This window comes from Oncorhynchus clarkii, chromosome 6 (assembly GCF_045791955.1).
Source record: "Oncorhynchus clarkii lewisi isolate Uvic-CL-2024 chromosome 6, UVic_Ocla_1.0, whole genome shotgun sequence".
Lineage (NCBI taxonomy): Eukaryota > Metazoa > Chordata > Actinopteri > Salmoniformes > Salmonidae > Oncorhynchus > Oncorhynchus clarkii.
The window spans coordinates 32,974,546-33,001,254 of NC_092152.1; the positions used below are offsets into that span (position 1 = coordinate 32,974,546).

Here is a 26,709-nt window from a genome sequence, read left to right on the forward strand (position 1 = left end):
AACAAAGGGTATTCAAATCATAGTTGGTCATATCCTGGCAGCATCAAATGGTAATGTGACAAGCAATATATAACGTTCTGGTTCTTTCCAGGTCCACTGCAGTTGAGCAGCTGTTGGAGAACTACAGGATTCACTGTTCAGTACACAATGTGGTAAGCACACACCTCATGACAATATTCACTGATGTTTCTGCAGTCTGTATATTTTCACATTCTGGATGTTGTTAGGTAATTATAACTTATCAAAGTGAGTCATTACATTTGTTCATGTTTCTGGAACAGGAAATCCTAGCAAACTTCAGCAGAACCAAGAAGATTGAGTGTTCTGCAGGAGATATTGTTCAGTGAGAAGCAAGCCAGGAGCATAGACAGACGACTTCATGGTGTAAGTGGAGCTGGACTATTCTACTTATGTATGCCTTATATTTTGTTTTAATGTTACGTTAACTAGTGATTCTTCATGTCATAACCTTCATAATGTCTTCTGTCCACAGACTTCACACATTCAACTCTGCTGGGATCCACTTATCCTAAGCAGACGTTACTGCTGAGGACTTGGTGCAGGAAAGCAATATTGTGGTAACCTATCCAATTTTTAAACCTCCAGTGCTCTTTAAGGAATGGCAACTGGAAGCTGTTATGGACTGTTGAGACACATCCAAGTCATGTGACTGATGGATGATGACAACACTCATTGGCTAGATCAATGCAGCAAAACACCATACTGGCTTACCCCTATGGACTACCTTCGATATGCCTTTTCTATGAAAATGAGCTCGTGATCAGTGAAATGTACATATTTATTAAGTGGTTACGTGTATAGCTACCCAAACTCCTTGCTCCGGCCAAACGCTACGCCACACCCGCGGTCGTTAACCTTCTTCTCCGTAACGAGTCTGGGTCTGAGTACCTCCACGACAATTTCACAAAACACATTCTAACCGTTCTGATTGGATCCAGAAAGCGGTGGGTTGGGCCAGAACACACATGGGTAAAGCAGCGTAGTGAACAGAGCAGCGTAATAATTCTGTTGGAGTCGTCAGGCAAGTGTACAGCTAACGTTCATACATCAAATAGATGCACTACAATGTAGTTGGTCATCCCTAAGTATCAGTTGAACCTGACACGTGCTTGGTTGTAATGGACAGGTTGAAAAAAATATTTTGTAAGCTGTCTGACTTTCAGGGTTGTTGAAGAGCCTTGAGATAAGAGTTTTTGAAACAGTGTTGGTGTATTTCAAGAAGTTCAGCAACTCATGACTTCTTTACCACCACAAGACAATACATTCTGACTTACTGTATATCTCTATCTTAAAGATGTAGCTACAACTACGACAATATTCAAACTGGGCCATTGCTACGCTGTAGGATCCCCCTGGTGTCTCCCTGTGCGGACTGTCCTCACGATGAAGCTGAAGTCTGCCTCTAGATGGCGCTGCTGGTGTCACTGACTACTACTGCTGAGTGACAGGGCCAGAGTCACCACAGTCTCCCTTCCTGGCAACTTTTGCTGTCTCTCTGGGCCCTACAAACACAGAACATCACACTGCTTACTAAGCAGACAAATGTAAAGCCCATCATTATCAACCACTGGCAGAGCCTTTACTACCTACGTATGAAGACTGAAAAACAAACATTTTCATCATACACACAGGGCTAGTCAGCCCTGTCATACCCGACCTACATCCTTTGTCGTATTTTAACCACATGCATTTCTTTCAGAGCTCAAGGGAAGACTAGAGGTTCTAATGCCATATAAAGAATTAAAATGTCACCACACGTCAATTCATTGGTGCAGGTCAAAGTTCAAATCAAAACAGGTGGTTCTTTATTGAGCCAATGTTACATCTGGTGCAAACACTGAGTAACATATGCAGCAGTAGGTCAGTGGTTTTTACTATACATTTGTTAGTGGTTTTTGTTCCTTTTTTTTTTTTTACAAAGTGAGTGAAAAATGACTTCACAGTATAAAAGTAAAAGGGGTAACAAATTAACTGGGGTTGCCACAAAACATGAACACAACTGAATCAAACTATAGACTGTTCTTTGAGGAAAAAACATGGATACAAAGGGGAGGAAAGACAACACGAGAAGCACAGCTTGATTTGACACCTCTCAAACTCAGAGGAGCAAGAGAAAGACTGGTCCTACAGAGTAACATCTATATGCTGTAGAGTGTTAACTGAGGAGTGACCCAGCCACATGCATGATCGAGGCCAACATACAGAGTGGCACATGGCTGCATGTCAGTCAGACCTACCAGAATCCACAACACTGGTATCGTAGAACCCTAAAGCACAACCAACATGGAGAGGTCTATGATGAAGCAAAGTCAACAGCCGTTCAATTTAAAGAAATACGGGAAAAAAGAGAAGTAAATAAATAAAATTAGAACAGGAAAAAAAACTGAACATTTTAAATCAGCAACAACAACAAAAAATGGATCCAAGGTTGCATTCCCCTACAGTTATTTCTGGTGACATCCGTGACCCTGATTGGTAAACAAATGAGTCCTTTCCTTTGTCTTTTCACAGGCGGTTGTGACAGGGTGAGACAGCTGTGTTAAGTACACTACAATGCAAAAAGTATGTGGACACCTGATCGTCGAACATCTCATTCTAAAATCATGGGCATTAACATGGAGTTGGTCCCCCTTTGCTGCTATAACAGCCTCCACTCTTCTGGGAAGGCTTTACACTAGACATTGGAACATTGCTGCGGGGACATGCCTCCATTCAGCCACAAGCGCATTAGTGAGGTCGGGCACTGATGTTGGGCAATTAAGCCTGGCTCGCAGTCAGCATTCCAATTCATCCCAGGGGTGTTAGATGGGGTTGAGGTCAGGGCTCTGTGCAGGCCAGTCAAGCTCTTCCACACCAATCTGACAAACTATTTCTGTATGGACCTCACTTTGTGCACAGAGGCATTGTCATGCTGAAACAGGAAAGGGCCTTCCCCAAACTGTTGCCACAAAGTTGGAAGCACAGAATCGTATAAAATATCATTGTTTGCTGTAGCGTTAAAATTCACTGGAACTAAGGGGCCTAGCCTGAACCACTAAAAACAGCCCCAAACCATTATTCCTCCTCCACCAAACTTTACTGTTGGCACTATGCATTGGGGCAGGTAGCGTTCACCTGGCATCCGCCAAACCCATATACGTTAGTCAGACTGCCAGATGGTGAAGAGTGATTCATCACTCCAGAGAACACGTTTCCAATACTCCAGAGTCCAATGCCAGCGAGCTTTACACCACTCCAGCCGACGCTTGGCATTGCCCATGGTGATCTTAGGCTTGTGTGCGTGTGGCTGCTCGGCCATGGAAACCCATTTCATGAAGCTCCCGACGAACAGTTCTATTACTGACGTTGCTTCCAGAGGTCGTTTGGAACTCGGTAGCGAGTGTTGCAACAGAGGACAGATGATTTTTTACACGCTTCAGCACTCAGCGGGTCTGTTCTGTGAGCTTGTGGCCTACCACTTGGCGGCTGAGCCGTTGTTGCTCCTAAATGCTTCACAAGAACAGCACTTACAGTTGACCGGGGCAGCTCTAGCAGGGTAGAAATTTAACAAACTGACTTGTTGGAAAAGGTGGCATCCTATGACGGTGCCACATTGAAAGTCATTGAGCTCTTCAGTAAGTCCACAAATCCACTAATTTGAAGGGGTGTCCATACTTTTGTATATATAGTGCATCTAGTGTATATGTTCCTGTATGTGCCACTGCCCCTCCACACACCCCTCCTTGGCCTGGTCTACAGAAGGGCACGCGGCCTCTTAGGATTGATCTGCTTACTGGCTTGTTCTTCTTCCTGGAGTGACGAGCGGAACGACTTGACTTTATCTGAGGAAAGAGGAGCACAGACAGTGGATTAGATATTATTGTTTATCAAAAAATACCATGATTCACATTAATAAAAGTGAACCTACGAATGAATGTCAACGGTGATCTGCATAGAGACAAACCAACAAAAGATTGAAAAAGAACCTCAGGAGGTAAATAATACAAATGCTGTCTTGCATAGGCCAGGAGTTCAAATTCTCGCTCATCCCTAAGAGATTTTCTTCCATCAGACAAACGGTACCATGTCACTAACTCACTAACATTTATGTCCATGCCTACCTCTGAGCTCCGTGAGGATGTCAATCTTCTGATCCAGGATCTGCTCCAGCTGAGTGGCGTAAGAATCCACATCATAGTCCACCTCCTCAGTCATCTCCAGCAGAACCTTCTCATCCTCCAGCCACCGGATAGACTCCTGCAACACACACATTAGCATCTCACTTACTCATCTCATCTTCCCACTGAAACATATTCCTCAATCAATTATTTTGCTCCTATAGAGTCAGCATCACATTAGTTTGAAGAACCTGATTTAGAGCATTTCGTGGATAGTGGCGCCACACTTCACAGGACCTCAAGCTTGCAGATTCATTCATCTCAGAGTTCGAGCCTCCTAACTAACTATATGTGAAAGGATCTAAGAGGAGCCAGTTGTTAATGTAGCCTGACCTGGAAGACAGCTCTGTGGTCCTCCAGCACCTGTTCCTCCATCTCCACCATCTGAGAGACAGCCTCATGGAAGGTTAAGAGCTGGGGGGACACCTCCTCCAGCTGGGGAGAGAAAACAGTCAAGACACACAACCAGCATCACCAGACACAACACCTCTATTGGGGAAATGGATGCAAATGCATGCACACAGTAAGAAAACCATTGAGGATAAATGCCGTGTGTGAGCATAGGAGTGTAGCTTACGTTCTGCTCACAGAGCAGTTTGAGGTCATCTCTCTGGGGGGAGCTGCCCAGGTGGTCCCAGTCATCATCCAGCTGGTCCACCACATGGATGTTGGGCCGGACCCCCTCTATCACCTGATTAGTGTCCACCGTCAGCTCCTTCACTCTGTGGGTCAATCAACACCTTCGGTCAGCTAACAAACTGCTGCTCAGCCCAGTTAAGTACACTACACTCAACATAGGCATCTTCACTAAGGGCCCAACATTCAGAATGATGGAGGTAGTCACAGTCATTTTTAAGTATATTAAGTCATGCAAGTTCTATGCAATACATTTCTGACTGAATGTTTTGGCCCATTGAATAGTTGCCTAGACACCATCATGACACCATGCACAGCCAACGGGGTTCCATCTTTGTCTTATTGGTTGCCTTTAACTCTAGCCAGCAGAAAGACACTCCATTTTAGTTCACAGTGAAACTCCCTTTTTTTCCCCCCTTGATGAAACCGAATGAAGCAATATGAGAAGAATAGCTAAGGTTAGTCAAATCTGGGGTGCTTGTTCAGTTGTTCCCCACTAAAGTATCTCTAACTGATAATGCTATAGAACCTGTTTCAACGGGCCTCTTGCATGTTAGCCATGTTTTGCACGAGAATGAGTGACAAGGAGTTGGCATGATAGCACAAATATACTGGTACTCAGGCTACTTGCATGTAGAGCACAATGAGTGCTGTGGACAGTCCATAAGGCCAGGCCTGTTTACACTGCTAGAATCTGGGCTTGTATTTAATGAGGTGTGACTGAGCTGATAAGGTCCAGTACAGTGAAAATGACCTTATTGACCTGTGTCTGACCCACTGACTGACTGGGTGGGGACTGGGATTACTACTGTAGCAGTGGGAGGTGGAACAAACCGGCTGGTCTCATTGCATCTGTGGCATGCATGTACTTAGCCACGGCATTATCCTCCAACACTGTATAAACTGATCAGTCAAATATTAGGTGTTAACCCATAAGAGTCTAAGCCCTGTAAGCCGGGGGAGGGTACTACTAAGCTATATGGAATTGTTAAGGTCATACCAAGGATCACATTGCTTTTGGATTTAGAATTTTAAGACCCCTTGAAGTATCAAAAATATATACAAAATATTTATGGGAAAATATTTTTGGCCTGCTATTAGCCCATACAATCACATTTAATAACAGATTTACTTTGAACAGATAGTCTCCCCAAAAAGTCTAAAGGAAGTTTGTTCTGAAGTGTCTGCCCAATATCTGAGATTTAAGACATTTCAGGAAGAAATGTTTTTCTTCATATTTTTACTACTAAGCTATATGGAATTGTTTTAAGTAAGTCATACTTATTATGGATTGAGAGTGTTACCCATCTAATAGAAAATAGTTTTTTTTGTTAATGGGAGCTTCTCTCATGCAAATTCAGTTGAGTGTGGTGTACCGCAGGGCAGCCGGCTAGGGCCATCGTTTTTTACAAATTATCTTCCACTGACCTTGAATAAAGCCTGTGTGTCTACAGTTGAAGTCGGAAGTTTACATACACCTTAGCCAAATACATTTAAACTCAGTTTTTCACAATTCCTGACATTTAATCCTACTAAAAATGCCCCGGTCAGTTAGGATTACCACTTTATTTTAAGAAGGTGAAATGTCAGAATACTAGTAGAGACAATGATTTATCCTAGCTTTTATTTTTTTCATCACATTCCCAGTGGGTCAGAAGTTTACAAACACTCAATTAGTATTTGGTAACATTGCCTTTAAATTATTGAACTTGGGCCAAACGTTTCGGGTGGCCTTCCACAAGCTTTTCACAATTTTGGACCATTCCTCCTGACCGAGCTGGTGTAACCGAGTCAGGTTTGTAGGCCTTCTTGCTCGAACAAGCCTTTTCAGTTCTGCCACAACTTTTCTATAGGATTGAGGTCAGGGCTTTGACATAAGAAACTAGCTCCCTGGTATTCAGAAAATACCCGAGCTCAGAAGCAAGCTTCCAGAAAATTGGAACGGAAATGCGCCACACCAAACTGGAAGTCTTCCGACTAGCTTGAAAAGACAGTACAGTGCAGTATTGTAGAGCCCTCACTGCTGCTCGATCATTCTATTTTTCCAACTTAATTGAGGAAAATAATCCACAATTTATTTTTGATACGTTCACAAAGCTAACTAAAAAGCAGCATTCCCCAATAGGATGGATTTCACTTCAGCAGTAATAAATTCATGAACTTCTTTGAGGAAAAGATCATGATCATTAGAAAGCAAATGACAGATTCCTCTTTAAATCTGCGTATTCCTCCAAAGCTCAGTTGTCCTGAGTCTGCACAACTCTGCCAGGACCTAGGATCAAGAAAGACGCTCAAGTGTTTTAGTACTATATCTCTTGACACAATGATGAAAATAATCATGGCCTCTAAACCTTCAAGCTGCATACTGGACCCTATTCCAACTGAACTACTGAAAGAGCTTCTTCCTGTGCTTGTCCCTCCTATGTTGAACAAAATAAACGTCTCTCTATCTACCGGATGTGTACCAAACTCACTAAAAGTGGCAGTAATAAAGTCTCTCTTGAAAAATCCAAACCGTGACCCAGAAAATATAAAAAACTAATCGACCTATATCAAATCTCCCATTCCTCTCAACAAATTTTGAAAAAGCTGTTACGTAGCAACTCACTGCCTTCCTGAAGACAAACAATGTATACGAAATGCTTCAGTCTGGTTTTAGACCCCATCATAGCACTGACAATGCACTTGTGAAGGTGGTAAATGACCTTTTAATGGCGTCAGACCGAGGCTCTGCATCTGTCCTCGTGCGCCAAGACCTTAGTGCTGCTTTTTATACCATTGATCACCACATTTTTTTGGAGAGACTGGAAACCCAAATTGGTCTACACGGACAAGTTCTGGCCTGGTTTATCTTATCTGTTTGTCTCTGTGAATGGTTTGTCCTCTGACAAATCAACTGTAAATTTCGGTGATCCTCAAGGTTACGTTTTAGGACCACTATTGTTTTCACTATATATTTTACCTCCTGGGGATGTCATTCGAAAACATAATGTTAACTTTCACTGCTATGCGGATGACACACAGCTGTACATTTCAAAGAAACATGTTGAAGCCCCAAAATTGCCCTCGCTAGAAGCCTGTGTTTCAGACATAAGGAAGTGGATGGCTGCAAACTTTCTACTTTTAAACTCGGACAAAACAGAGATGCTTGTTCTAGGTCCCAAGAAACAAAGAGATCTTCTGCTGAATCTGACAATTAATCTTGATGGTTGTACCGTCATCTCAAATAAAACTGAAGGACCCCTGCGTTACTCTGGAACCTGATCTCTTTTGACTTACATATCAAGACTGTTTCAAGGACAGTTTTTTCCATTTACATAACATTGTAAAAATCAGAAATGTTCTGTCCAAAAATGATGCAGAAAAATGTATCCATGCTTTTGTTACTTCTAGGTTAGACTACTGCAATGCTCTACTTTCCGGCTACCCGGATAAAGCAGTAAATAAACTTCAGTTAGTGCTAAATATGGCTGCTAGAATCCTGACTAGAACCCAAAAAATGTATCAGATTATTCTAGCCTCCTTACACTGGCTTCCTGTTAAGGCATGGGCTGATTTTAAGTTTTACTGCTAACCTACAAAGCATTACATGGACTTGCTCCTACCTATCTTTCTGATTTGGTCCTGCTTTACATACCTACACGTACGCTACGGTCACAAGACGCAGGCCTCCTAATTCTCCCTAGAATTTCCACGCAAACAGCTGGAGGCAGGGCTTTCTCCTATAGAGCTCCATTTTTATAGAATGGTCTGCCTACCCATGTGAGAGACGCAGACTCGGTCTCGACCTTTAAGTCTTTATTGAAGACTCATCTCTTCAGTAGGTCCTATGATTGAGTGTAGTCTGGCTCAGGAGTGTGAAGGTGAACGGAAAGGCACTGGAGCAACAAACCAACCTTGCTGTCTCTGCCTGGCCGGTTCCCCTCTCTCCACTGGGATTCTCTGCCTCTAACCCTATTACAGGGGCTGAGTCACTGGCTTACTGGTGCTCTTCCATGCCGTCCCTAGGAGGGGTGCGTCACTTGAATGGGTTGAGTCACTGACGTGGTCTTCCTGTCTGGGTTGGTCAGTCTGTTATATCTGGAGTATTTCTCCTGTCTTATCTGGTGTCCTGTGTGAATTTAAGTATGCTCTCTCTAATTCTCTCTTTCTTTCTCCCTCTCGGAGGACCTGAGCCCTAGGATCATGCCTCAGGACTACCTGGCATGATGACTCGTTGTCCCCAGTCCACCTGGCCATGCTGCTGCTCCAGTTTCAACTGTTCTGACGGCGGCTATGGAACCCTAACCTGTTCACTGTGATTACTATTATTTAGCCATGTTAGTCATTTATGAACATCTTGGCCATGTTCTGTTATAATCTCCACCCGGCACAGCCAGAAGAGGACTGGCCACCCCTCATAGCCTGGTTCCTCTCTAGGTTTCTTCCTAGGTTTTGGCCTTTCTAGGGAGTTTTTCCTAGCCACCGTGCTTCTACGCCTGCATTGTTTGCTGTTTGCGGTTTCAGGCTGGGTTTCTGTACAGCACATTGATATATCAGCTGATGTAAGAAGGGCTATATAAATACATTTGATTTGGATTTGATTTGTGATGGCCACTCCAATACCTTGACTGTTGTCCTTTAGCCATTTTGCCACAACTTTGGAAGAATGCTTGGTGTCATTGTCCCTTTGGAAGACCCATTTGCGACCAAGATTTAACTTCCTGATGTCTTGAGATGTTGCTTCAATATATCCACAATTTGCCTTTCTCATGATTGCATCCAATTTTGTGAAGTGCACCAGGCCCACCTGCAGCAAAGCACCCCCACAACATGCTGCTGCCACCCCCGTGCTTCACGGTTGGGATGGTGTTCTTCGGCTTGCAAGCCTCACACTTTTTCCTCCAAACATAACAATGGTCATTATGGCCAAACAGTTCTATTTTTGTTTCATCAGACCACAGGACATTGCTCCAAAAAGTATGATTTGTCCCCATGTGCAATTGCAAACCGTAGTCTGGCTTTTTTATGGCGGTTTTGGAGCAGTGGCTTCTTCCTTCCTGAGCGGCCTTTCAGGTTATGTCGATATAGGACTCGTTTTACTGTGGATATAGATACTTTTGTACCCATTTCCTCCAGTATCTTCACAAGGTCCTTTGCTGCTGTTCTGGGATTGATTTGCACGTTTCACACCAAAGTACTTTCATCTCTAGGAGACAGAACGCGTCTCCTTCCTGAGCGATATGACAGCTGCGTGGTCCCATGTTTATACTTGCGTACTATTGTTTGTACAGATGAACGTGGTACCTTCAGGTGTTTGGAAATTGCTCCCAAGGATGAACCAGACTTGTGGAGGTCTACAACATTTTTTCTGAAGTCTTGGCTGATTTCTTTTGATTTTCCCATGATGTCAAACAAAGAGGCACTGAGTTTGAAGGTAGGCCTTGAAATACATCCACAGGTACACCTCCAATTGACTCAAATGATGTCAATTAGCCTATCAGAAGCTTCTAAAGCCATGACACCATTTTCTGGAATTTTCCAATCTGTTTAAAGGCACAGTCAACTTAGTGTATGTAAACTTCTGACCCACTTGAATTGTGATACAGTGAATTATAAGTGAAATAATCTGTCTGTAAACAATTGTTGGAAAAATGACTCGTGTCATGCACAAAGTGGATGTCCTAACCGACTTGCCAACACTATAGTTTAACAAGAAATTTGTGGAGTGGTTGAAAAACAAGTTTTATTGACTAACCTAAGCATATGAAAACTTACGACTTCAACTGTATATACGCTGACGACTCAACCGTATACACGTCGGCTGCAACAGTAAAATAAATAACAGACACTTAACATACAGCTCCAGTCAGTTTTAGAATGGCTAACTAGTAATAGGCTGGTGCTAAATATCTCAAAACCCAAAAACCTTTTTGGGACAAATCACTTGCTCAACGCTAAACCTCGTTTAGATCTAATATTGAAAAATGTGGCTATTGAGCAAGTTAAGGAGACTAAACTGGGTGTAAACCCTAGATAGAAAGCTGTCATGGTCAAAACAGACTCAATGGTTGCTAAAATGGGAAGAGGTCTGTCCATGATGGGGCATTCCTCTGCCTTCTTGACATCTCAATTGACCAGACAGGTCCTACAGGCCCTAGTTTTATCGCACCCGGAGTACTGCCCAGCTGTGTGGACATGTGCGGCAAAGAAGGACATAGGTGAATTGCAGTTGGTCCAGAACAAAGCAGCATGTATCGCACTTAGATGTACGTTGAGGGAGTGTCAGTAATATGCATTTCAGTCTCTCATGGCTCAAAGAGGAGAGATTGACTGCATCACTATTGGTCTTTGTGCAACGGATTGATCTGTTAATGGTACCGAACTGTCTGTTGAAGCGGTTGGCACATAGTTCAGACACTCATCGGTACAACACAAGACATGCAACCAGAGGTCTCTTCACAGTCCCCAGGTCCAGAACAGAGGCTAGGTAACACACAGTATTAAATAGAGCCATGACTACATGGAACTCTGCCACAGCAGGTAACTCAAGCTAGCAATAAAACCATTTTAAAATAACACCTTACTGCACAAAAGGGACTGTGAAGAGACAGAACCTTTAATATATCTTGTATTGTAATTTGCACTGTACTATGTATTGGACCTAGATATTGTGTGTATGTACTGATATGTAGGCTGTGTGTGACATTTTAAATGCATCTATTTCTGTACTGTCATGTTTTATGTGGACCCCAGGAAGTGTAGCCGATGCTTTTGCAGCAGCTAATGGGGATCCTAATAAATACCAAATATCAAGGATCATTTTGCTATTTGATTTTGAATTTTAAGACCCCATGAAATATTAAAATAAATACATATATAAAACAATTATTTGATGAAAAGTTGTATTTGGCCTTACTGCTATTAGCCCATACAAACACATTGAATAACAGATTCCCTACAAGGAACAGATGTGTGTCCATCCCTCCCCCCAAAAAACGAAAGGAAGTTTCTTTTGAAGTGTCTATCCTATATCTGAAAGACATAAGATCTGGAAACATGTCATTTTTTATGTATTTAACCCCTTATTCTCGTCACTAAACAGTCTCCATATATACAGCACTTCCATATATTTTTTCAACTGATACCGGTGGACCTTCAGACGAGTCTTGTGAGGCCTGTGGGCATCCTAGAGCAAAACAACTTCAGACGAGTCTTGTGAGGCCTGTGGGCATCCTAGAGCAAAACAACTTCAGACGAGTCTTGTGAGGCCTGTGGGCATCCTAGAGCAAAACAACTTCAGACGAGTCTTGTGAGGCCTGTGGGCGTCCTAGAGCAAAACAACTTCAGATGAGTCTTGTGAGGCCTGTGGGCATCCTAGAGCAAAACAACTTCAGATGAGTCTTGTGAGGCCTGTGGGCATCCTAGATCAAAACAACTTCAGACGAGTCCCAAGATGCTTGTGGGGGTTGAAGAGAAAAACGTAATAGTTTGTAGGCCAAACGTTCAGACGCTACGGACAATTTTGTGAGAAGACCGATTTTCGGGATGTCGCAGGGTCTGACAAACATCTTTCTAGCTCTGTCACCTTCCACCACAGATGTGGAAGTCTTATATAGGCGGATGCGGTGGATTGAGACGCACCCACTGCCAAAAAACATATCTAGCTTAAAACAGACAGATTTTTAAATGGGGATATTTGGATAAAGCTAATTACATTTCCGCGGGGGGCATGGACATTGACCTTAGAGGGTTAACTAATAGGGCTGACTGTTTATGGTGTCATGTATCATAACAGATTATATTCAACCAAGTGAAAACACCAAGAAATGATTTGATCAAATGCACACACACACGCGCCTGTTATCGTCCATGAGAGAGTATGAGAAGAACAGCAGTATTCACAGTTAGCACAACCTCAGCACAGCAAGAGATGAAAGGAGAAGCGCATGCCATGGATGAAAGAACGTGTCATGGAGATGAAATAAAAGGGGAAGGAAAAGAAGACGTGTGAACAAGTCCTCCAGAGACTGGTGAGAACGATGGAACAAAGAAGAAGTGTTTAATGTGTATTTTACAACTAATATATGCATACAGGAAATGCATGTAGATAAGTGTATGTGTGGGCAACAGAAAAGTTGTGTGTGCGCGCACGCAATGGGAAAGTGCTTGACCTGCTGGGAGAGGTAGCAAAGTCATCATACTCATAGGTGGGCGAGAGCTCCGAGAGCTCCGAGCGACTTCCACCGCCCTGGGAGAAGGGGATGTCTGAGGGACTGATCCCAAACTCCTTTACTCTGCACAGCACCAGGCCCAGAGCAGGAAGAGGGGAGGGGGAGCAGGAAAGACGAGAGAAGAGACGAGGGTCAGGACACAGAGCTACAGACAAGAGTTATTTTCCATTCACCACAGCCACACTCCTTCAGTCTTTCACATATGTAGCCTACATCTGATCAAACTGCTGCAAGCAGATATACCCAATTCTGACTATTGAGGCTCAGAAGTATTATCTGCCCATAGCTAAGCACAACAACGCTGCTGCGTATAAGAGCACAGTGAAGACCTCAAGGTCATTACTACACCTTGTGGGTGTGATCAGTTACCATAGAAACCTAAAGGGAGAGTGGTCAAATAAGATGTTCCTATATTCCTTTTCCCCCCAGACTAGAGTTCTCTGCGGATCGCAGCTGGAAAGCACAGGTGTACGAGACAGATTCCCATGGCCAGCTGTAACGCGTGTGCCCACCTGTTAGCGTAGCGTAGCGTGTTGAGGGTGTTCTCACAGGACGTCATACCAGGAGAGATAGTTGCTATCTGGATGGGACAAGAGGGAAGGAGAAACTCAGTGGCGTTAAGGGAAGTACAAAGAGAGTGAAATCACCAATTACTTTAATCCAATAACTAATGACGAACTCACCATGCATGTGCGGGAGTTCTCCCCTATGAAGGAGTCTCGGAGGACCTGGGTGAGCTTGCTGGCCCTGAACGGAGTGTGAGGTTTGTTCCGCCCCAGCGCCCTGATGCACTCCTGGTAGGGTTAAAGAGAGACATGATGAGCTACAGTCAGTCTACTGCAAGGCCTGACTGGCTGGCTGACTGACAGATATACACATACTGAGAGAGGGGGACAGGAAAAATGCAGTTGACCATTTCTATAACATTAAGTTATTTCCAACTAGGACTGCTAGTTCTGCTCAGCTGAATCAAAAAAAACATGTCAGACAGCACACGGTGGAGCTGTAATCGCTGATGGTACTACCAATATTACAAGTTATTTCTCGTGTATTGGCTGCTATCCTACTCAAACTACAATCAAGTGGGATGGAACAAAATGGAGATGGTGACCAAATCTAAATGGTGACCAATACTAACAAGTTATTTCTCCCTCGCACATAGAAATACACCCCACTTCCTTTTACAAGTTTTAACCAGCGTTATGCTGCTGTTGTTGCCAACTAGCAGGGAAGGGCTCATCAGGGCGATAGACTGAACCCATTCATCACCACACTCCACAGTCAGCTGCGCGACATACACTCAGTGGACAGTTTATTAGGTACCCATTCACGAAAATGGTTCACGCCTACAGACAGTGAGTCAAGTGGCCATGGCTTGCTATATAAAGCTGGCAGACAGACATCGAGGCATTCAGTTACTGTTCGATTGAACAGTAGAAATGGGCAAAACCAGTGACCTAAACGACTTTGAGCGTGATATAATCGTCAGTGCCAGGCGCGCCAGTTCCAGTAACTCAAAGACAGCCGGCCTCCTGGGCTTTTCACACACACACACACACACACAGACACACACACACACACACACGTCTAGGGTTTACCGAGAATGGTGCAGCAAACAAAAACAATCCAGTAAGCTGCAGTCCTGTGGGAGAAAATAGCTTGTTGATAAGAGGTTGAAGGAGAATGGCAAGAATCGTGCAATCTAACAGGCGGGCCACAAACAGGCAAATAACAGCGCATTACAACAGTGGTGTGCAGAACGGTATCTCAGAACACACAACTCGTCAGTCCTTGTCACAGATAACCGATTGCAGCAGATGACAAAACCGGGTTCCACTCCTATCAGCTAAAAACAAGATCAAACACTGGACAATTGAGGAGTGGAAAAACATTGCCTGGTCCGACAAATCCCGGTTCATGTTGAGTCATGTAAAGGTATGGGGAATGTTTTCCTGGCACACGTTAGGTTCCTTGATACGAATTGAGCAACATTTCCATGCCATGAAGAATTCAGGTTGTTCTGGAGGCAAAGGGGGGTCCAAGCCATAACTAGATGGGTGTACCTAATAAACTGGTCAATTTGGGCTCTCTGTCAGATTCCTCTGCAGCTCCCGCTGACCTCTCCCTTCTGACCTTTAGTGCCAGCAGGCTCTTGTTGATCTCGGCTCCCTCCAGGCGTGTCTGGCGGTCGGCGCTGGACGTGTCGGCACCCCTCTCATTCCCCGCCAGGTCGATCAGGGAGAACTTGCCGTGCATTTTCCCCTTCCTCCTTAGAATGATCTGGAACACTGCATGGCTACGGGACGAGTGGGCGTTGGCCGAAGTCTGACCTGACGTTCTGAGAGAGACAGAAATGGAGAAGTACAGAGAAAGAGGGACAGAGACAGAGTTTAAATGTAATGCACAATAACATTTTAAAGATCAATGTTTATGTCATCACTTAGGGAAACTCTGGGATGTTGCACAAATACCTGCAGCTGTTGCCCACTTCTATGAGTTTGAGGACGTCCTCTGTGCATTTGACGTCTCTCTCATGCAGCCCCACCACCTGCACCTGCTGCTTCCCATCCTCCAACACCCGGAGCTTAGCCTTACCGTTCAGCAGGTCAAACACCTATAGGACCGGACCACACCATAACCACAGACTTATCATCTTCTAATACACTCAGCTTGGCTTTATGGTTCAACAGGTCAAAGACCTACACAACACAAGCACAACCCCACATTTTCAGGTCAACAGACCACAACCACACACAGGTGAACAAATGACAACCATCCTCCAACACCTGAAACTACACACGTTTAATACAACCATCAGATCAAATAACTACACAACCACAATACAGCCACAGACACAGTCAGGTCAAACGCCTATAAGACCACAACACAACCACACACGGTCAACTTAACACAAAACTAGTTTGTCACTCTGTCGACATAACCACCCACTGGATCAATACACATACCTTCCCATTACAGTCCGGGTCAAACACCTACAACCACAAGTTGATGCTCAATAAACAAGTCATTAAATCACTTGCCTTTCCACTGTAGATTTCAAAGAAAGTTGCGTACACCTGAAGTTCTAACTTCCTGTAGCAGGGTTTCTTCAACATGACAAACACATCCCGAGCTGAATGAGGACAAAGGGGAAATATAAAGAGTTTTACCATTTTAATAGGATCTGAGCAGTACACCACCAAACCTCATAATAGTCCACTAAGAATCACTTGCCTGCTAATGCGTAAATGCCTTTAGAACAATCCTGGTTCTTTCCAGAAAAATCTCCACCCATAGTCTGAAAAACAAAGACCCCAATATTCACAGTTCTGCTTGTGGGTTGAAAGATGAATAAAAAAAATATCTAGGCCTTTAAGAAATGGAAATGCAACAACGCTTGTACACACTGAACTTGGATGTCGCTGATGTATGTTATTGTTAATTGAGTGCTGAAATAACTGGCACGAATCAGCAGCCGAGATGAAGAGGCTGGTGTGTGTGGTGTGTGTGTGTCTGGCTCACATGTGTTTTGCCACTACCAGTCTGTCCATAGGCGAAGCACGTGGCCATGCCCCTCTCAAAGATAGTCTCCACCAGGGGCCTGGCAGTAAACCTGTAAAGGAAACACACACACACATCCAAGCATCAGTGTATGTGTGTAAACACACTGTCTAGCAAAACACACACTTTAACACATTCCATCTGAAACACCCTAACAAACACGCCATCAAAATACTTTCTATATACACACACACACACACACACACACACACACACACTAATCCAAAGCAAGCAGTCCTCCTGGACTGAATTTCAGTAAAAACATACATTACCACAAGTCAAACAAAACAGTTGTTTTACTGCAACAACCGCCCGCTCTCTGTCTGACCTGTAAACCATTTCATTGGTGGTGCTGTCATCGAAGGCGTAGTCGAAGCGGAAGGTCTGGTTCTCCAGGTAGCGTGTCAGGTCCACCTTCTGCTTGGGCTCATGGACCATCACCACATCCTTACTGGGGATGGTGATCACATCCAGGTCCCGTATGGTCAGCTCTGGAACACACACGGCCATGTTAACGAAAGGATACAAAGAAGATAGTTTCCCTGAGCGCGGGCCATAAGGAAATACCTGAATATGACCGATTCGGACCGTCCAAAGGCTCATTGTAGGGAAACTCATGATCCTTTCCTCATCTATGATTGAAGGCTCTGTTTGATGAAGGTAGTCCTCCTTACCTTTCTTGTTGAGTGGACGTTTCCTCACACAAACACATATTCTGTGCTCTTCAATCTGACAAAATAAAAACAAATTGATCAGGCCGTTGTGGGTTATCCTCTATTTGGACAGAGAGAGAGCAGAGTGTCGTCTGTACCCACCAGGTCTGCGGTGGACAGCGGCCGGTAGTCCAGACTGGCACGGAAGTCTCTGATCATATACAGGATCTCATAGTTCGGGACGGTGGTGTCCACCTCCTGAGACGGAAAGAGTTAAGATACTGTTCAATGTATGCGTTCATTCATTTTTCAAGTAACCACAAAAGACAATGTTTTCAACAACTAACATGGCTATAGAGGTTAAATAAGTGAGCAAATTCTCTAATTTTATAAAATAAAAAAGGTATTCGAGAAGATATGGAGGGAGGGGGTCAGAGGATAGGAGGAGGATTCCCCTGTACCTGTGCTTTCTTCTCTCTCAGCTCCTGTTGTTGTATCCGTCGTCTCTCCCTCTTCTCCTGCAGTTTCTCCACTTCCTTCACACAGTTGGACTTCCTCCTCGCTGCCACAGAGGAACAGAAAACACAGGCAAAAGGAACAGGAAAGGCCGTCACAAATGCTGCCTTTCACAGAACATACACACCCTCAGCCTATCTGAAAGGGATCTCTTCCTCTCACCATCTTCTGGCGTTTCCCTTAACTCTAAGGCTGTTCAGACAGAGTGGTGTCTGGCTGGGGGACTGGGCCTAGCTAGCACCCAGGGGGACAGCAGCTCTACACACATGGCCTCCAGCTCTCACAAAGCCTGCATCTCTAAAGGGCTTTATGACAGATCCTGCAGCTCCCTGCTAACAATTCACATTACTATACTATTACACTAGTACAGGGCTCTTCTTGACTGACAAACCACTGATACAACAACAGTCAAATCGCTGCTTCTTGACTGGGGAAAACTGAGACATGAGTACATAGGGGACTTTCATTCTAGGTTCCTCAAAAGTTCAATAAATCCCCCCCTCACATTAGTTTGACTCTGAAACGCACAGAAACACCCAATATGATTATTAGAACATAGAAACCCAATTCATCACTTGAACACCCACATCGGATTACGAAAAGAGGACAGTATAAAATGAGGGTCAGTAATCCCTTCTGATTCCACCAGACCCAAAGATATCCGGCTGAGCACCACTGCAACCATTCCTCCAGCATACAGCCCATCCGAACGCCTGCAGGCTTGTCATTCAAAGCAGAGAGCAAAGATTAATAATCTGCAGTAATCTGGGGGAGCAGGGCCAGGTCAGACAGGCTAGGCAGGCCGGCGGGAACAGGATTGAGAGAGCGCTACGAGATTGTCTCCGATTCCACTGGTGGTGGCAGATAACCACACAAAGGGGGAGTGGAAGGAAATTAAAAATACAATTGTTTCTGCTAGGACCTACTGAGGGAAAACTGCAGTGTCAAAGGCTACTGTGTGTGTGTGTGTGTGTGTGTGTTCGTGTGCAGTGTATTTGGAAGGTATTCAGACCCCTGGACTTTTCCCACATGTTGTTACAGCCTTATTCTAAAATGGATGAAATAGTTTTTTCTCCCTCATCAATCTACACACAAAAGCCCATAATGACAAAGCAAAAAGAGGGTTTTAGAACGATTTGCAAAAGTATTCAGACTCTTTGCTATGAGATTTGAAATTGAGCTCAGGTACATCCTGTTTCCATTGATCATCATTGAGATGTTTCTACAACTTGAATGGAGTCCACCTGTGGTAACTTCAATTGATTGGACATGATTTGGAAAGGCACACACCTGTCTATATAAAAAGATCCCACCCATTGACAGTGCATGTCAGAGCAAAAACCAAGCCATGAGGTCGAAGGAATTGTCCGTAGATCTCCAAGAAAGGATTGTATCGATACCCCATAATGGCAAAGTAAAAACAGTAGATTTTTTGCAAATGTATTAAAAATAAAAAGCTGAAATATCACATTTACATAAGTATTCAAACGCTTTATAAAGTACTTTGTAGAAGCACCTTTGGCAGTGATTACAGCCTCGAGTCTTCTTGGGTATGATGCTATAAGGTGGTATGGCACACCTGTATTTGTAGAGTTTCTCCCATTCTTCTCTGCAGATCTTCTAAAGTGCTGTCAGGTTGGATGGGGAGCGTTGGTACACAGCTATTTTCAGGTCTCAAGAGGGTCTGGTGGATCGGGTTCAAGTCCGGGCCACTCAAGGACATTCAGAGACTTGTCCCAAAGCCACTCCTTCGTTGTCTTGGCTGTGTGCTGGGGGTCAATGTCCGGTTAGAATGTGAACCTTTGCCCCAGTTGGAGGTCCTGAGCGCTCTGAAGCAGGTCTTCATCAAGGATCTCTGTTCATCTTTCCCTCGATCCTGACGAGTCTCCCAGTCGCTGCCGCTGAAAAACAAACCCACAGCATATTGCTGCCACCACCATGCTTCACCGTAGGGTTGGTGCCATGTTTTCCAGACGTGACGATTGGCATTCAGGCTAAAGACTTCAATCTTGGTTCCATCAGACCAGAGAATCTTGTTTCTCATAAACTGAGTATTTTTAAATGCCTTTTGGCAAACTCAAAACGGCAAACTCATGTGCCTTTTACTGAGGAGCAGCTTCCGTCTGGCCACACTACCCTAAAGGCCTTTTTGGTGGAGTGCTGCATAGATGGTTGTCCTTCTGGAAGGTTCTCCCATCTCCACAGAGGAACTCTGGAGCTCCTTCAGAGTGACCATCAGGTTCTTGGTCACGTCCCTGACCAAGTCCCTTCTCCCCTGATTGCTCAGTTTGGCCGGGCGGCCAGCTCTAAGAAGAGTTTTGGTGGTTCTAAATTTCTTCCATTTAAGAATGATGGGAGGCCACTGTGTTCTTGGAGACCTTTAAATGGGGATCTTCAATTTTTTCATACCCTTCCCCAGATCTGTGCCTCGGCACAATCCTGTCTCGGGCCTCTACAGACAATTCCTTCGACCTCATGGCTTGGTTTTTGCTCTGACATGCACTGTCAACAGGGGGACCTTATATAGACAGGTGTGTGCCTTTCCAAATCATGTCTATTCAATTGAATTTACCACAGGTGTAATCCAATTAAGTTGTAGAAACATCTCAAGGATGATCAATGGAAACAGGATGTACCTGAGCTCAATTTTGAGTCTCATAGCAAAGGCTCTGAATTATTTGTAATACATTTTCCAAAAATTTAACAAACTGTTTTTGATTTGTCATTATGGGGTATTGTGTGTAGATTGATGAGGAAAAATATGTATTTAATCCATTTTAGAATACGGCTGTAACGTAACAAAATGTGGAAAAAGACAAGGGGTCTGAATACTTTCCCAATGCACTGTATGTACAGTACCAGTCAAACGTTTGGACACCTACTAATTCAAGGGTTTGTCTTTATTTTTTACTATTTTCTACATTGTAGAATAATAGTGAAGACATCAAAACTAGAATGCCAAGAGTGTGCAAAGCTGTCAAGGCAAAGCGTGGCTACTTTGAAGAATATCAAATATATTTAGATTTGTTTAACACTTTTTTGGTTACTACATGATTCCATGTGTTATTTCATAGTTTGATGTCTTCACTTTTATTCTACAATGTAGAAAATAGTAAATAATAAAGAAAAACCTTTGAATGAGTAGGTGTCCAAACGTTTGACTGGTACTGTACGTACAATGCCTTCAGAGAGTACTCACACCCCTTCACTTTTCCCACATTTTGTTGTGTTAAAGAATGAATTTTAAATTGTTTAAATGTGTCAATGGCCTACACACAAAACCCCATAATGGTCGTGTTTATATATTTTTTAAATATTTAGAAAATGTAAAAAAATAAATGTATTAATTAAAAGCCGAAATGTCTTAAGTCATTAAGTATTCAACCCATTTGTTATGGCAAGCCTAAATAAGCTCAGGAGTAAAAATGTGCTTAACAACATAAGTTGCATGGACTCACTCTGTGTGCAATAATAGTGTTCAACATGATTTTTGAAGGACTACCGCAAAGTTGTACCCCACACATAGATCATTTTAAGGTCCCTCAGTCGAGCAGTGAATTTCAAACACAGATTCAACCAAAGGCCAGGGAGGTTTCCGATGCCTCGCAAAGGGGCACCTATTGGTAGATGAGGCCAATGGTGAATTTAAGACAACTACAGTTTAAAGGCTGTGATAGTTTTCTCCTGAGGATGGATCAACAACATCGTCGTTACTCTACAATACTAAAATCAAGTGAAAAGGAAGAATTAAAAAAATGCACACAAAAAAAAACGTGGCAAAGAATGTAGCTTTATATCCTGAATGCAATGCATTATGTTTGGTGCAAATCCAACACATCACTGATTACCACTCTCGTTATTGGGTATGCTTATCATAGGCAAAGACTAGGGTTTTTTAGGATAAAAAGGGAATAGAGCTAAGCACAGGCAAAAGCCTAGATAAAAACCTGGTGTTCAGACTGCCTGCCAACAGACACTGGAGACAAATCCAGCCTTCAGCAGGACAGTAACCTAAAACACTAGGCCAAATATACACTGGAGTTGCTTACCAAAACGACATAGAATGTTCCTGAGTGGCCTAGTTATAGTGATTCTAACATGTATTGCCTCAGGGGTGTGAATAAATTAGATATCTGTATTTAATTTTCAATACATTTGCAAACATTTCTAAAAACATGTTGTTTTCTCCTTGCCATTATAGAGTACTGTGTGTCTAGATGGGTGAGAAAAAAAATATTGAATTACATTTTTAATTCAGGCTGTAACAACAAAATGTGAAATAAATCCTTTCTGACGGCACTGTATGTATCAGTGGAGGCTGCTGAGGGGAGGACGACTCGTAATAATGGCTGGAACAAAGCAAATGGAATGGCAACAAACCATGTATGTGATACCATTCCACTCCAGCCATTACCACGAGCCCGTGTGTGTGTGTGTGTGTGTGTGTGTGTGTGTGTGTGTGTGTGTGTGTGTGTGTGTGTGTGTGTGTGTGTGTGTGTGAGAGAGAGACTCAGTGGAATTTAAAAGGGGACCATAGCAGCGCTATAATCAGTGTTCTCTGCTGTAAATCCAGAAAGCCTGTCTGCTGGCTGAATTACATGTATACTTTCCTATTACTGCTTTGAATATAGCGGAAGCCTTTAAGGTGAGTAGTAATCACAAACTACAGGTTCTTCAGAGGCAAGCGGAAGGGTTCCACGACAACATAAACCATTGGGGTTGGGAGAGTTGATACATACAAAGCTGTCCAAACTCCTTTCTTGTTAGATGATGCATTGACGCTTCTGTGATACACATATGATCGACAAAACTTAGAAATTCAGGAACATCAAGTCTTTTGGTAAAATTCTATAACATACACAAAATAAATAAAAAAAAGTCCCAGTGCTTGTTTAAGAGGGTGAAAATGAAAGAACATTCCGTTTTTGCTAAGACTAAATAACTCAAAATGTAAATCCTCCATAAATGGATGTAGGTAGTTCCTACCGTTGGCTAACTGTTGGGCTGTCTGGGCCTGGGTGGGCTGGGCTGGCTGCTGGACGGGGGGAGGGGGAGCAGGCTCTAGTTGCTGGGGCTGAGCTGGTCTGGCCCTGGTCGACACCACTGTGGAACCCAGCACAACAACAGAGGTCAGAGGTTAGAGTTATATTATACACATCAAACATGGCACCCAAGACAAATAAAAGAAAAACTGTCAATGGTCACTCAGAACACCTCTGTTATCCCTGGACGGAGTGTCATTCTTAGTGGGTGCTATTGTTCGTCGGTTCTGCAAAATAAAAAAGATGGAGGTAAGATAAACACTTAGACAAAAATAATGGAAGTACATGAGGATTAAACAGTAGTCATGGCTTACGAGAGAGATTTCACGAGCTTGCTAGAACACAAGCCTGAAGAGTTGAACACTTCTAACTCGCATGACTGCAAAATAAGGGTTATAAAAATGGACAAATACTGAGAATCAGATGACTTCTTATTACTGGAGAGTCCATTGTTCTGTTCAGTGGTTCTTCTGCCACTGAGGACACTCACTGCACAAGCAGACTTCACCCTGCGGTGGTTAACAGAAACAGAAACAGCAGTCCATAACAGAAAACAAAACAAAACTGAGCTCACCTTGGGGATCTTGTTGACCTTCACAGAGGTCGGCGTTGGTGGAGGCGGGGTCTCTGGGCTGGGAGCAGTCTCCTCTTCTGGGGCCACGTCTGGGTTTAGTGCAAATATACTCTCCAAGTCAATCTGGACAGAGAGAAGAGTGTGTTACTGTAATTGTAGATAACTGATACAGTCGTTTCTCAACATTTCCACTAGTCTGTTCTCTTTACCCTTCTGGTGTGTGTGCGTGTCTGTCTGGTGTGGCAATGAAAGTGTGGACTGTCAATGTACATCTGTCTCCTAATGGTCATTACCACACCTTCTAACAGAAAATTGTACCAATGTCACTGGAACTTCCTGCGGAGTCCACCACCAGTTGGTTTCACCCTTTTTAATTATCCTTCGAGCCATTTTCTTCAATGTCAATATTCAGCAGGAGAATTAACACAATATACTTTACATATCATACCACGGCACTGCTTGGCTGAAAGGACAATCTAGAGTGTGCATTGTTTCTCTGTAATGCACGGAAATAACCAACAGCTATGAAGTTCATTCTTACACTCTCTGTTTGAGCTGCTTTTGAAAGCAAATGTCAAACTGAAAGCATTACAGGCATTGTTTAATTAAATGTTTCATAATAGCAAGTTAGGAGGACTGATGGTTTGGTTAGCGGAGCTAGAAAGTGAAGAATGTGCCCATGTTACAGTGTATAGAGGGCAGGGAGGCACATCTGTATAGCTCAGAGGAGCAGAGCAGTAAGACAAGAAACATCTGTATTCAACAGCAAAGCTCAGGAAATATGACTGCTGTAAGGATTTCTGAACTCTTGTAAATTCAGGGCAGAGAGTGATGTCTGGCGGAACTGTAGAACATGCAGGAAGACTGATCTCCAAAGCTCTACAATGTCTTCAGATGCATTATTCATAGAGCTCAATGCCTAAGAGCTGAGTGGATGACAGCTGTGGTGCGATGCCCTAGCTAGGCTTCTTTACCTCTTTCCCTTTTGTGTCTCCATTTTCTATCCACTCCACGGTGACGCTCTCGTTGTCTTCATTCAACGATGTGACCATGGCTTGGTGTATTCGTCCTGTAACAGAAAGCATGTGTGGTTGGTCATTATCTAAGGTAATTTCCACGTAAAATGATCCATGAGCACCAACATCTGAGGTTCATAGGTGCATGTCAAATTGGATGTCTATTTTTCAGAAATTAAAGGTATATATACATTTTTCAACCCTTTTCCATCATAAAAATTTGAAATAAACAAAGGCTTTGATTTCTGGTAAAACAGATACCAGAAAAGTCTTAAAAGTTATTAGAAATACATCAACACACAATGTTGAAGACGCCTGCCAACTAATATCAACACTCATATTTTGTTTTCAGTAAGTTTAATAAACATTGCCCTGTGCTTTGAAATTCTTTTGAAATTCCTAAAACTTCTTTGGGCTAGGGGGCAGTATTTTGACAAGCGTTTTGACAACAAACGTGCCCAAAGTAAACTGCCTGTTACTCAGGCCCAGATATGCATATAATTGGTAGATTTGGATAGAAAACACTCTGAAGTTTCTAAAACTGTTAAAATAATGTCTGTGAGTATAACAGAACTGATATGGCAGGCGACAACCCGAGGAAAATCCATCCAGGAAATGGGATTGTTTTTATGCGAGTGGTTTTCCATTGAAAGCCTATTGACTATATAGGCCGTTTAGCCCAGATTGCAGTTCCTATGGCTTCCACTAGAGGTCAACAGTCTAGACATGGTTTCAGGCTTGTTTTTTGAAAAACGACGAAGAATAAGGCCTTTTGGTAAGTGGTCTATGAATACGCTATTGTCCTGTTGAAATATGATCAATTATTTAGATAATTGACAACCTGAGGATGAATTATAAACACCGTTTGACATGGTTCGACAAACTTTACCGGAACTATTAGGATGTATTCGTCTGCATGTTTTGACCGCCTTTGAGCCAGTGGATTACTGAACAAAAAGTGCCAACAAAACTGAGTTTTTGGGATATAAGGAGGGACTTTATCGAACAAAACAACCATTTATTGTGCAGCTGGGACACTTTGGATTGCCAACAGAGGAAGATCTTCAAAGGTAAGCTATTTATTTTATCGCTATTTCTGACTTTCGTGACGCCTCTGCTTGGTTGGAAAATGTTTCTATGCTTTTGTAAGCGGGGCGCGGTCCTCAGATAATCGCATGGTATGCTTTCGCCAGTAAAGCCTTTTTGAAACCTGACAAAGCGGCTGGATTAACAAGAAGTTAATCTTTTAACCGATGAATAACTTGATTTTTCATGAATGTTTATTATTATTACTACTACTACTACTACTACTACTACTACTACTACTACTACCACCTTTGTAATTTGAATTTGGCGCTCTACATTTTCACTGGATGTTGTCGAGGTGTGTCGCTAGCGGCACGCCTAGCCCAAGGTTAACAAAAACCCACATAGCTTTAAGATATTTTTTCATTTCTCTCCCTCGTGGAGGAAAATGAAAGTTCACAGAAGTAACAAGTTAACCTAATTAGTTATTTTTTTTACTGATATCAATTTTGTTTATGATTTATTAAGTGATTAAAACAATTTTGTCACTGAATTTACCCTCTTTTTTTACACTGTACTCAAACTTGTGAACCATAGACATCTATGATTGGTTCAGATTTGGTCTGGTCCAACCAAAACGGGTCTTGTTTGGGGGCAGAGGTCATTAAAAAAAATAGCCAGTGTGTAGAATAATACACAAATATGCAAAGAAGGATATTGCATATTTATATACGTGTACCTATTTAGGATACATCACCATGAAGAGAATGACAATCATATCCATAATTATGCATTTTTGTTTAGTACAGATCAGGGACCATGATGAAATCAGTCACCCTTTCCCCGTCCTCCCTCCCAGCTGCTGGTCTAAATACACACAACACAGGCAGCATGAGCTTAGCCTGCTCCATAATCACCAGCAAGCTTACTGCTCCCTCCACCATGTCTTTGTGAGGGCCTAACCCTGGTCCCTGACACAAACATTCCCTGCTCACTCTGTTCGGGACGACGACATGTTCCGGTATTTATTATTTAGAGCCCTGAGCTCTATGACGCTCTAAGTCTTCTGACTGTTCTCTGGTGGGTTCTACCCGTGCAATGATTCTACTTCAGCATAAGCACAGTGTAGGCTAAATAAATGACTCAGTAAGAGAATAAGGAAACCCTTTGGCTGACTATCATTGCGAAGATTTGAGTTGACTCTTTCATATCAATGGCACACGAGACCCATAGGTAGTAAGTGTCAGTGATGTAAAACAGCCTACATCCCACTGGCTGAGAGGAGGCAAGTCAA

At 43.1% G+C, this 26,709-nt stretch overlaps 1 protein-coding gene across 4 annotated transcripts in view; it reads right to left on the reverse strand.

The window, feature by feature from the left end:
• Positions 1-1,803: 1,803 nt before the first annotated feature.
• Positions 1,804-26,709, reverse strand: part of LOC139411013 (kinesin-like protein KIF2A) — a 35,771-nt gene continuing 10,865 nt past the window's right edge. Inside the window, exons 2-22 of one of the 4 annotated variants that reach the window (XM_071156785.1) lie at positions 24,348-24,442; positions 23,374-23,496; positions 22,972-23,026; positions 22,744-22,860; positions 22,497-22,541; positions 17,703-17,803; positions 17,404-17,499; positions 17,263-17,317; positions 16,917-17,079; positions 16,550-16,640; positions 16,262-16,325; positions 16,069-16,160; positions 15,499-15,641; positions 15,161-15,365; positions 13,711-13,821; positions 13,540-13,607; positions 12,968-13,090; positions 4,756-4,900; positions 4,512-4,613; positions 4,122-4,257; positions 1,804-3,842 (exon numbers count right to left, since the gene is read on the reverse strand). In XM_071156785.1, the coding sequence (XP_071012886.1) occupies positions 3,754-3,842; positions 4,122-4,257; positions 4,512-4,613; positions 4,756-4,900; positions 12,968-13,090; positions 13,540-13,607; positions 13,711-13,821; positions 15,161-15,365; positions 15,499-15,641; positions 16,069-16,160; positions 16,262-16,325; positions 16,550-16,640; positions 16,917-17,079; positions 17,263-17,317; positions 17,404-17,499; positions 17,703-17,803; positions 22,497-22,541; positions 22,744-22,860; positions 22,972-23,026; positions 23,374-23,496; positions 24,348-24,442 (2,219 nt within the window). In that variant the 3' untranslated portion in view covers positions 1,804-3,753. The remainder of the gene's footprint in view (positions 3,843-4,121; positions 4,258-4,511; positions 4,614-4,755; positions 4,901-12,967; positions 13,091-13,539; positions 13,608-13,710; positions 13,822-15,160; positions 15,366-15,498; positions 15,642-16,068; positions 16,161-16,261; positions 16,326-16,549; positions 16,641-16,916; positions 17,080-17,262; positions 17,318-17,403; positions 17,500-17,702; positions 17,804-22,496; positions 22,542-22,743; positions 22,861-22,971; positions 23,027-23,373; positions 23,497-24,347; positions 24,443-26,709) is intronic. The other 3 variants (XM_071156786.1, XM_071156787.1, XM_071156788.1) reach the window with 3 other exon arrangements.